The 11,315-nt window shown below is 38.3% G+C and overlaps 1 protein-coding gene across 4 annotated transcripts; it reads right to left on the reverse strand.

Annotated features, from left to right (window-relative positions):
• Positions 1 to 2,762: 2,762 nt before the first annotated feature.
• snupn (snurportin 1) lies at positions 2,763 to 10,355 on the reverse strand. 4 transcript variants are annotated; one of them, XM_026312249.1, is made up of 10 exons: positions 10,268 to 10,355; positions 9,247 to 9,411; positions 8,713 to 8,896; positions 8,355 to 8,459; positions 5,949 to 6,045; positions 5,167 to 5,267; positions 4,924 to 5,001; positions 4,378 to 4,458; positions 4,130 to 4,269; positions 2,763 to 3,145 (listed from the first exon to the last, which is right to left on the reverse strand). In XM_026312249.1, the coding sequence occupies exons 2-10, from the start codon at positions 9,402 to 9,404 to the stop codon at positions 3,070 to 3,072; spliced, it is 1,020 nt and encodes a 339-aa protein (XP_026168034.1). In that variant the 5' UTR covers positions 9,405 to 9,411; positions 10,268 to 10,355; the 3' UTR covers positions 2,763 to 3,069. The 4 variants fall into 4 exon arrangements, with proteins under 4 accessions (XP_026168034.1, XP_026168033.1, XP_026168031.1 ...); XM_026312248.1 differs by lacking the exon at positions 2,763 to 3,145 and having other exon boundaries at positions 3,389 to 4,269; positions 5,167 to 5,264; XM_026312246.1 differs by lacking the exon at positions 2,763 to 3,145 and having other exon boundaries at positions 3,389 to 4,269.
• Between the last annotated feature and the right edge of the window lie 960 nt (positions 10,356 to 11,315).

An 11,315-nucleotide genomic window follows, 5' to 3' on the forward strand; every position in this document is an offset into this window, starting at 1 on the left:
TTTGCATTTCCCAGGCTTCAAGTGCTTTTAAGGAAAGGGTGGAAATTATAGGTGCATTCATTCACTGTTTATGTGTCTTTTTCCAAACAAAACAACAGCCCACAATAGGTGACTTGTAAATAATGAGGCGTGAGAAAGTCTGGCTTAAAAACCAAAGGGAAAAGGGAGTGGACAACAATAGACTTCCTGTGAAATCAGCTGACATCATGTCATTTGGGAAAATGAGATTGGTAAATCCTGCCCATACAATGTCAACCCTGACAAAAACGTTGAGTGCATCAAACATTTCCTAGATGAGGGTATGATATAACTCACTGTGCTGGACAGGAAAAGCTGGAAAAGGAGAATCAGGGATTTGATTTCCAAACAGGTCAGATTACCACAAGATATTGTCTAATGTACAGTATGTGGAGGCCTCTGGTTCAGCAAAATCCAGACCCAATTTATACAGTTTAAAATAATTAATAAAAATCATCAAAAAGATCAAGTGATTGTGGAAGACATTGCATATGGGACAGAATGAAGCCTGATTCTGATGTTTTTTAGAATACATATTATTTAATATGTATGTATTCATGCAAGTATTCAGTTTAAAATAGGCAAAGTAAATAAAGGTATTATTTACTTTGTTTCCAAGAGTTAGATGAGTAGATCCATAACACTCAGCAGCTGGTTACTTTAACAACTGCAAAAACTGGAAACAGCCAACCTGAAGGCAACAATATCTGAATGCTTTAACATCTAACAAAAAAATCAGGTTTTCTGTTGATTTCTCTGAGGAGCTTTAGTAAAATCTTGGATACAGTCCTCTGTGGATCCACATATCAACATGCATCTTTGTTTTAGTCCAACCTTATTACCAGGAACTTCAACCAACCAAGGGAGTTAAGCATCATGTGTTTGAGAGGTGCTGAAGAGTTTCAGGAAAAATCTGCTTCACTCCGTGGAAGTCTTGTGGCAAGGTTTTTATAGAGATCAAAGAAAGCTTAAAGTAAGCAAGGCTGTGTGTAACGTGTGTGAGAATGAGGGTATGTTGAAATGTGTTACTGACAGGTGCTCAGTTCCTGGAAAGTGATCGGTGTTGCTGACTAATAGCTGAATTCTTGCAGCAACCACATGCCTGACTCTGCTCTATTGCTTCTTGGTTTACAGATGACTGGATGAGAAATAAAATCATACAACGGTAGTCAAGAAACCGCATTTCTAAGAGATCTTGTAAATACATTTACAGAGATTTTTTGAATACTCTGCAGCTTTTGGACACTCGACACAATGAGAGATAAATCCTAAAACTATGTTAAAGTGTTGTTTATGTTGAGTTTTCTGGGTTAAATCTGGTTTATCACAAACCACATCAATACTGTTATAACCTACATAATATTCTTCTTTTCTACATTTCGGTAGAAGTTAAATCCCACAAAAGCAGATAACTAAAAATGATCAGAACCTGCAACTACTAAATACCTTTATCTATTATTGTTGTAGATTGGTGCTTTCCAGGAATTATTGCTTGATGAGATATTGTAATTGTGGTATACCAAGTTTCCTTCAGCTGCATCGTGCAGCTTCCTCTGCCTCAGTAATCTCCCGTGTTTCCCAGAATGAGTTGAAACAATCCCCATACAAGGGTAGTCAACGTATTATTTTCACCTGTTGATGTTCCGTGTAGGTGGTGAGAGCAGTACTGATACTAGCGCAAAAATAAAATGATTTTTTCCACAGAAAAAGTGAGCAGTAGCACAAGCATAAAGCACAACATGACTTTTTATGGTATGACATATTCAAGTTACTTTTTATTCTATGTAAATGTTTCCTAATGCATGCTCATTGATTCTAACACAAACACAAATCCCTGTGCTATCCTAGTGACAATGCTAAATTAAAATCTGGATAGATTATAATTTGATGAGTCCTGATCGGTGATTAGAATACATCCTGAGGGAGGGGCATGACTATCTGCACCAAATTTCATAGAGGTCCAGCCAATACTTCACTCAGAAAGACAAATATGAACTTCGTTGCAGTGCTAGAGGGAATGTACATTATGTGGGGACCATATCATTCTGTACATCCAGCAAGCAAATGAGGCACATTTCGCAGCAGAAGTGAAATCTTTATCTCCTAGTGCTGGTGTTTTTTTTTTTTATCCGAGGGTGCTGTATGCTGTATAGATATAAAAAACAAAAAAAACAAAACTGTATATCTGTAAACCTAATTAACTGTAGAAAATATATCTCAGTGTGTATCTCAGATCCAAGGAGTTTAAAAACTAGAAAATTACATTAAAAAATAAATAAATAAATAAAAAAAAGACTTTCAATGTTGAAACTTCAAATTTCACTGAAAACAGGAAGACGAATGGGGAAAAAAAAAAAAAAAAAAAAAAAAAAAAATCAGGTTATCTTCCGTCCTAAAATATTATAAACTAATTCTTACAGCCAGGATCTGGTAACCTGCGACAATGATCTCTAGTGTTCTTTCTCAGAGGATGTGTTGGCAGAGGTCACTGAAACCAAGTTCACAACCCTAGCAGACACTTTTCCTGTTGACAGTTTCCACCTAGCTCTTCAGTTACGCAAATGGTAAGTTCAGTGCAGAGGGGGAAGAGATGCTCATGAATTCTGCTGATGAGCACTTGTATCAGCAGTATGAGTCACATCTAACTATCGGTACCATACATACTGAAGCAGTGGCAGTTTGTTGACAGCCTGTACTGTCAGGTCTAAACGGTGTGTATGAAGAATTTTTAAATCAACATTTTCTTAATTTTAACTTATCTTTATTATACATTGGCTTTCGAATGTTTTCAGATTCAGCCATCCCGGTGTTGACTTGGCTGCATGCTTTGGGTCATTGCCGTGGTGAGAGGTGAACTGCCACTCCAGTCTCAGGGAGTAGGTTTAAGGACCTTTCTGTTATTCGTCTGCATTCATCCTTCTCATCAGTCCAGAGAGTCTCTATCCTCATGCTAAGAGTCCTTTAAATGCCATTTAGTAAACTCCAGACAGGCAGTCATATGCCTTTTACTTCAGTCTAACATCCTCATCCAGTCATCTTCAGTCTAGTCACTCAGTGATGAAAGCCGACTGATGCAGTGCTACTGAGCTCTAGAAAGAGCTGAACCTCATGGATTTCAGTTTTTGACTTTTAATAAACAGGGCCAGCAAGATTAAACTGTAACATGATCATCCCCTACACTTTGTATTTCTGTTAATTCCACCTGTAAAACAAACTGGCAAAAAAAACAACAACCAGCCTCCAAATAACTGCATTTTCTAAATTCTAAAATGTGTTATTATGACTTGCTTTTCTAGAAAACTGAAACACTGCAGACCTTCCAAGCTCCAAAGCTTCAACAACCCAAAACTTTACCCACAGTGAACAGGAGTGTGGTTCAATAAAAAAAACATTTATTTAGAAACTTACAATTTAATGTTAAGGTAAAAGCTAAAATCACCAAGAAGGTATTTTAAAGTGTATAAATCCATGACACCACTGCTGTTTAGCATGATCACAACTTACAGGGTTTAACCATTCAGCAGCATGTCAGGCATCAGTGGCAGTTAGAGGAAACTTTCAGACAATTTACAACAGTAAGAATGATTCTTATGTGAGATCTGTGCAAAAAATCCAGAGCAGCAAACTTTTAAACACATCTTTCATTCTATTTTATCATCACATGTGACTGCTCATTTCCAATTTCTGAAGCAGGTAACATTAAAGATCTTGGCTGATTGGAGTTTTTAGCCAAAGTAAAACCACATATACAGCATAGCTCTACTAATCTGCACACTGAAGGATACCTAAGGGCTGCTGGATTAGAATTAGCCATGTTTCACAACTGGTCAGATCTTCACAACCATTGGCCAGACAATCTGAAGAGCCATACATGGGCCATCACCACTCAGAAACATAGTTAGCAATTTGCATCTCATTAAGCCTCATGGCTCAGATTTCCATGTGTGCACCTTTTACTGGCTTTTGATTCAGAAAGTTCAGAGTCTCCCCACTATCCTGGCTTGGGGTAGACAGGTACTCTAACTCATATCCGCCACTACTGTTGGCTGGACGCACTTCGCTTGAAGTTTTTTTGTGTTCCAGGATCTGCTGCAGCTGATGGCTGGCATACCCAGGCTTGGCAGTGAGAGGTCCTACGGGAACCACTATACCCAAGATGTCAGTGACCATGTAGGGGCGAAGCCAGCCAACCAGAGGTGTACTTCCAGGGGTGTAGTGGGTCTGACGGTGGTAGAAGAGGAGACCGTCCACCTGCAGGAAGAAATTCAGAATGAAATTAATCCAATTCGAATAGAAAAAAACCAAAACATAACACAAAACATATTTGTTGTTCATAAAGAAATAAATAACTGCACTTACGCTGAAGCTGTACTCAGCTGCCAGGGCTTTCTGAATTGATTCTGCTGTGCAGTCTGTGCTTTGGAGGCTCACAAACCGGAACTATTAGGCCAAACAAAACCAGAGCATCACATTGTTAGTTCCAAACATAATCTGTCTTCTTCAAATGTGAGAAATTGCTTTCCAATGGTGAGTTTACTAGGGCATACCTTCTACTGGGCTAAGCCACACAAATACCTAAGATTAAGAGGCTGAACCTGAACTCAAAGTTCACTCAGGCATCCTGAAAGCCAGAGATGTGTGTGCAATAATTACTTTATTGCACAATTAGTCCCCAAGATGGTAATGGGAGTATGTCTTTAATTTATTTTTCTCTGAGAACAGTGAGGTTCAAGTTCAGGACTTTATTTATCCCATATGATAGGAAATAGGTGTAGCAACACATAAAACACAATGAACATATGATTGAATCAAACATGTTACAGTGTACCAAACAGCATTAAAGAAAGAAGGAGGAGAAAATGGGGCATGAAATGAAAAGGCTCTATTCCTTGTGCTGGTACTCACCGGGTTGCGTTTGGCAATCTCTGATAGGCCTTCTGTTTCCTGGACTTTGGACTGAAGCCAGTAGAAACGAAATTCAGTCTGTTGATGAGAAATCAAGCACGGTAAACAAAAAACTCACATTGCAAATCCTGAGCCAATGAGATGGGCAACATGACAAACAAGCACATCTGTGGACCAGACTGTGCTACTTAGACAATTAGACAAGCATTCCTGGATTGCTGGAGGATTAGAAGGAAGTCTTACCGGGCAGTCATACACTGGGTGGCCTCTCCAGCACATGACATCCAGGATGTAGTACGTCCTGTCCACTTCACTGTAAATGCAGTCCAGGATTGTGTAATCTGCTTGTGGCAAATTACGGATATACAGAACCTTTGGGTCATCATCACAATCTTGATTCTTATTAATTAAACAAAACGCAATAAACATTTTTACTACCACATAGTACAAATCACCCTAAGATATCCACAGTGATTGACGAAACACAGGTAACAACAATTGCAAGTTCTGATATTTTTCTGTTGTACAAATCCCTTTGAGGCCCTGTACGGTAAATTAATCTTTTTCCCAAGTCAACAAACAGCAAAAGAAAAACCTGTTTATTGGTGACAACAGTAACTCTTCACTAGGTGTTTAAGTTGGTTCCTTTTTTTGGACATATTTACCTTGAATTTATATTTGGAACTTATGGAAAATGTGAGATCTGCTTTATCATTTCAAAGTTAAGTTGTGAGTTTGCAAAGTGCTTGGTATGAGTTTGTATTCACTGCCTCACCAACAGGTAGGTGGAATTTTTAATAGGTCTAAAAGGTGTAGTGTGAATGTTATATTACAAAGCAATGGTGAATGTTCTACTGATGTTTTATACTGTCTTGGCTAGACCATAACCTGAAACTGAAAAAAAGTCACAACTGATAACCCGTGGGAGCGCTGACTGTTGGCAAAACACTTTTTTGTGCTGTTAAAATGTCCAAGCGGTCCATATTTGTCGATCACTGAGCTCAAGATACAACGGGCCCACCTACCTTTTCCCATGGCAGAGTTGTGTCGGTTCCCACCGGGCAGCAGGGAGGGAAACCGGTTCACACAGTAGCCGCTTTTAGTGTACGCTGCAGTGGAACCCTTCAGAATAAAAGTGATTTGCTTTGTGTAATCATTTAGGTTAAGGTAAAAATCCAGTTTCTAATAGTAATCCTTTATAATATGGCAAATATTGGTATGAATCATATAAAATAATACATAAGAGCTTAAATGCAAAGAACCATATTCCACTATTATGAAATACATTTAAAAATGTTCATATTTGTAAAACAAAAACTCAGTTTGTTAATTTTTAGTGTTACTTGAAATCATTAATAAAAAAAAAAATACAATGCTAAAACAAAAACACTATAATACTCATGCTAAGATAACTTGATTACTAGATAAATCACTTGTTTTAATATAATCCCACTGGACGTGGGCCAGCCCTAACTGATACACATCATAATTTAAGTACATATTCTGTTTGGAGGAGGCAAACAGTAAAGAGTCATACACTTAAGATTACAGGACAACCAGATGAGTACAGCTGCCTAGGTCATAAGAATAATGGGACCTAAAAATGAGGTCATGATCATGAAACTGTCAAGATTTTAGTGCAGGTCTCACAAGTCATCAAAGAGCTGGCAGGGTTAGTGACACAAAACTACACAGGAACGCTGGAGAAATTTAAAGCGACAGGTGTCCTATCTAATAACTGACAAACCAATGTAAAAGCACACAAGCAGATTAAATATGTCTTGTTGAGTTTTTCTCAAACCCTGGGAAACATAAGTTGCTTCTGTTTTCCAAAGAACCTTCAGTAGTCAGTAAAAAAAAGACTGAGCCATAGTGTTTCACAGGTTTGTTGTCAACACCTGAAATTATTAACAAGGAACACAATCATCATGATATGTTATTGCATCACAAGGAGTGCAGTTTCAGTGACAGTAGTATAACAAAGGTTTGTGTGTAGCGAGAGGAAACCGTGGTCTAGGGCCTGTATGACTGGGCAGGCATTACTGAGCCAGAGTTAGCAGGAGCTTTTGTTACTCACAGACCACAAGACTGATAGAAAGCAAACTAAAACAGGCACTTGCTTCATATTTAACACTCCGCCAGTAAACTGTGATGTTGTAGGAATGTGCATTTAACATTTACAGTTACTGGTAGTAATTTCACTTTTTCAAATTTATATCTTGATTTTGAAAGTACTGTAGGGGGTAATAAGGCTGAAAGAGAGGATTGTCTGAGGGTGTATTTCCCAGAGGTTTCTTGTGATTAAATACAGAGGACCGGTAACTGACTGATTTTCTGTTTCCAACATATCACAAAAATGTAAGGCCAAATGGCAGGCCTCTGTAGAACTGAGGCTCCCAATACTTTTAGCATACTATAGCAGACCATTTCTATATTCACAAATCTGATAGTTAGGTGCTTAATAAGACAACATCAAAAATACAAACGTCAAATGTGTGAATATTATATTGCTGAAGCAACTCTGAAATGAAATTGTTCTGAAGTTCTGAATGTTATTGTTTTTTTACACATGTTAACAGGTTAGAACAATATTCCAAATGCAGGCAGATCGCGTAGCTCAGCAGATGATGGACAGATGACCTACTTCACTTCAAATTAGTAACATCATGTCGCGAGATGGACAAGGAGAGATGAGAAAAGTCGCAGAAGTGTGCTGAATTCAAGGAAATGTTTCTGATCTGTGACCCCATTTTTAGCACAAATATGCTACTCTATGAAGCTTATGAGTTGTTATTCAGCTTGTATATTGTTTCCTCGCAGCCCAGTTTTGAAACCACTGCTACATATACCACAGCTTAAAAACTGACACACAAAACTTTGTTTTTTTGGCAAAATTTACTCCAGCGGAAAAACATGGTATAATATTACACAAATAACGGATTTTGTCCACTTTGTTTTTTCATTATCTGTCATTTGGTCACAGCGTGCTTTCAACAGATCTTGTCTTTTAAATTTCTTAACTCTTCGGTGGCCACAAACGTTACAAACTGCAATACCACAAACCATTTTCTTGTATGCATTATATTCTTAGAGTGACAACATACGGACGTGTTTAAAACAGTTATATCTCAGTGTCTGTATCAGGAATCTGATTAAACCAATTCATACGGTGAACATGCTACATTGCTATTTCTTTCTTCTACTTCTATATGCTGCTGTAACATTTGGAATTTCCTCACTGTGGGACAAATAAAGGCTCATCTTATCTTATCTTAATTCAAGAGCCAAAATTAACTCAAAAAATCTCAGTTATTTGTCTGACACTTCCACATGTGACCTAATATCAACATGGTGGATTAAAATAATCATCTTTCCTCCTTAAATTAAAAAATTGCAGCAACCCATCACATGGAAAAATTTATGAATCCTACCTTGGAGGCAACAATGAGAGATCTTTTCCCCACAGGACAGACCACCATCAGCCAGTCAGTGTCCAGTTCTGAAGGCACGTCCACCAGCCACTCTGACAGCATGAGCTAAGGAGGAGGAAATTTGTTAGATAGTCCAAACCATTTATGGAAATATTTGTTGCTATTCAACAAGCGTGTACAAGCTAAAGAGTCTTATTTTAGGGTCTAAGGACAGACAGTAAGGCTATAATTCTTCACACTTTTCTGCCCTCTGCTGGACAAAATAGAGAATACAGCAAAAGGTTAACCAAGTAAATGTGATGTGCTTCACCCATGAACAACAATTTTATGTCTGGTTCATAACACATCAAACTCTGACCTGGTTTGCATAATGTTTTGGTAGCTTTCGCCTCTCAATCTCCATTCCTTCTTCTTTTTCTGCCCCATCCTGTTCCTTCTCCCCGTCTTCCTGTTTCTCCATGTCTTCCTCCCCATCGCTGTCTGCCCCTGTCCAGTCCCCGTTAGCCAGACGCCGTGCATGGTTGACATAATTTAACCTTTTACTGTTGGAAAAAAAGGCACATTCATACCATTTCACTGTGGCACTGCTTTAAAAATGAAAACATCTGTGGAATTACCTACACTAACCTTCTTAGAAAAACATCATCAAACTTAACAGTGGTGTAGCTGCAATGTAACTGACAGTAGGTGACTATAAGTATGCATATGTGATTGACCATAAAAAAAAGAGTGAGCCTTCACTGATGAAAATCTAAGGTTGCAATATGGAAGTAAAAGGGACAGAAACCTATCCTTGTCTTATTTTAGACGTCAAATAGACACATTATGACAGTTCTAGAGAGATTAACATACACTTTCAATTGGACAAACACTAAATGTCTAAGACATTTACTTTTTCTGCAACTCAAGAAAGCGCCGCCGTCGCTCACTCTGCTCCAGCACACTGTACTTGCTCTTGTACTGAGCCAGCCGAGGGTGAGGGGCAGCTGTACTGTTGGGCTCCTTGGACACAGCGAAGCTGGCCGAGAGGGCTTGGGTCAGGTCATCCATGGGGGCACTGCAAATCAAAACAAAACAACTGTTATATAAACTCATAAGTTTTTTATTTCCCTACTTCTAACACAAACCATCCCTGTCATGAAGACAACTGAAAGTAATGTTTCGTTTTTACATTTGCATAGGTAAGGCTAATAAATAGTGTGGGGCTACTGTTGCCAAAGATCATTCATAATCCTTAGAAGAAGTTTGCAGGATTTAATTTACTGTTTGCTAGATTACTTGTCAACAGCTCGGCAGAGATATGTAAAAGCAGGTGAGGCTCAGGTGTGTCACTACTGCTTTTTACCATGTTAATAACAACTTGCGTCTTGACACACGTGTTCATGTTGCGTGCATGCGCCTATGACATGGGATGAATAAAAAATAAAAATAATAGAAACATCAGCACAAACTACACCCCCCTAAAGTGATCATACACTTTTAACATAAGCTGAACTTCATCAAGTTTAAAATTATCGCACGACTGTGGTAGATTTAGCCAGGTGTTCCTAATAAACTGGCTAATGAACAAACTGAGTTTTAAGTTAGCTGTGCACCGAAGTGATATTAGGTCAACCTGTAGTTAACACTGACTGACAGAACACGGTTTTTTCTCTAATGAGTGATTAATTTAACCTTAAGGGATTATTCTATTACATGTTTCACATCGAACTGGCTAGCTAGTTAGCTACTAGCCTAGCTAAATTAGCAGCTAGCATCGTGCTAAACCTGCTAGCATTCCGTGGCATGTCAGCAACGCGAACTCTACAACGTTGTGTTGCCGCTTTCATTTCTACTATCTGCAGGTAGTTTTCAGGCCCAAATTACCCACCGGAGAGGAGGTTGTGTAATTTAACAAATAAATAAACGGATACCTTTGACATCCAGGGGAGGCTGCTGCCGCTGCTGAAACGTCACGACGTCATCGTTCCCTTTTTTGTTGGCCAACCATCGGCAGTGAACTAGCCCGGAGTTTACACCTCAGCTTTATTTGCGTAGCACATTTCAAAAACTTAAAGTGATTTACAGAGGCCGCATTAACCACATTCAACATAATAATTATGAACCAGAATAGGCCTACACTCAATCAAATAATGCAAGACACATATACTATAGTGTATATAAAATAAATATAATACATATAAAATAAAGTATATAAAATGAATGTATGGGCTGATTATATTAAGGTGTATGTAACCTGCCATATTAATGTTGGTTGAATATCTGTTTTTTGGCATCAGAAACAAAATTAGAGCCTCTCAAATAATAACTGTTAAAACATGGTCAGTCTTTACTAATGTGTTACTTATTTTTTACTACAGGAAGACCAGTTAATTAGATCTGTTGCATAGTGTGCAGGTATGCGAAGTTTCATTATTAAGCTTAAACGATGCAACAGACAACATCCATCCATCCATCCATCCATCCATTTTCTATACCTGCTTATTCCTCAACCAGGGTCACAGGGATCTGCTGGAGCCTATCCCAGCTCTCTTTAGGGTGGAAGGCAGGGGTACACCCTGGACAGGTCACCAGTACTTGGAAACATAATTCTTAATCTTTGCAAGAGAACTGTGATTTTAGGAAAATGGTCCGAGGTTGCTTTCAACATCTGTCTTATGCCTGGGCTCTGACTGAGACCTCAGACACTGTGACAGGATATAAGAGTAATTACGCTGAAGAAAAAAAGGGCTGATATGTCCCAACATTTAAAATAGTCCATGTCTTCTTAAATAGAAATATATACAAACACATTTAAGTCAAGTATGATCATCATATCTGAAAAATGTTTTATAGCGATGGCTGTCACTAGAAATCAATTTAATTCAATTGAAAACAAATGATCAAGGCTGAAATATCTACTACTACTACTACTACTACTGCTGCTACTACTAATACTACTATTACTGATAATCATGGTAA

Source organism: Mastacembelus armatus, chromosome 6 (genome assembly GCF_900324485.2).
Source record: "Mastacembelus armatus chromosome 6, fMasArm1.2, whole genome shotgun sequence".
Lineage (NCBI taxonomy): Eukaryota > Metazoa > Chordata > Actinopteri > Synbranchiformes > Mastacembelidae > Mastacembelus > Mastacembelus armatus.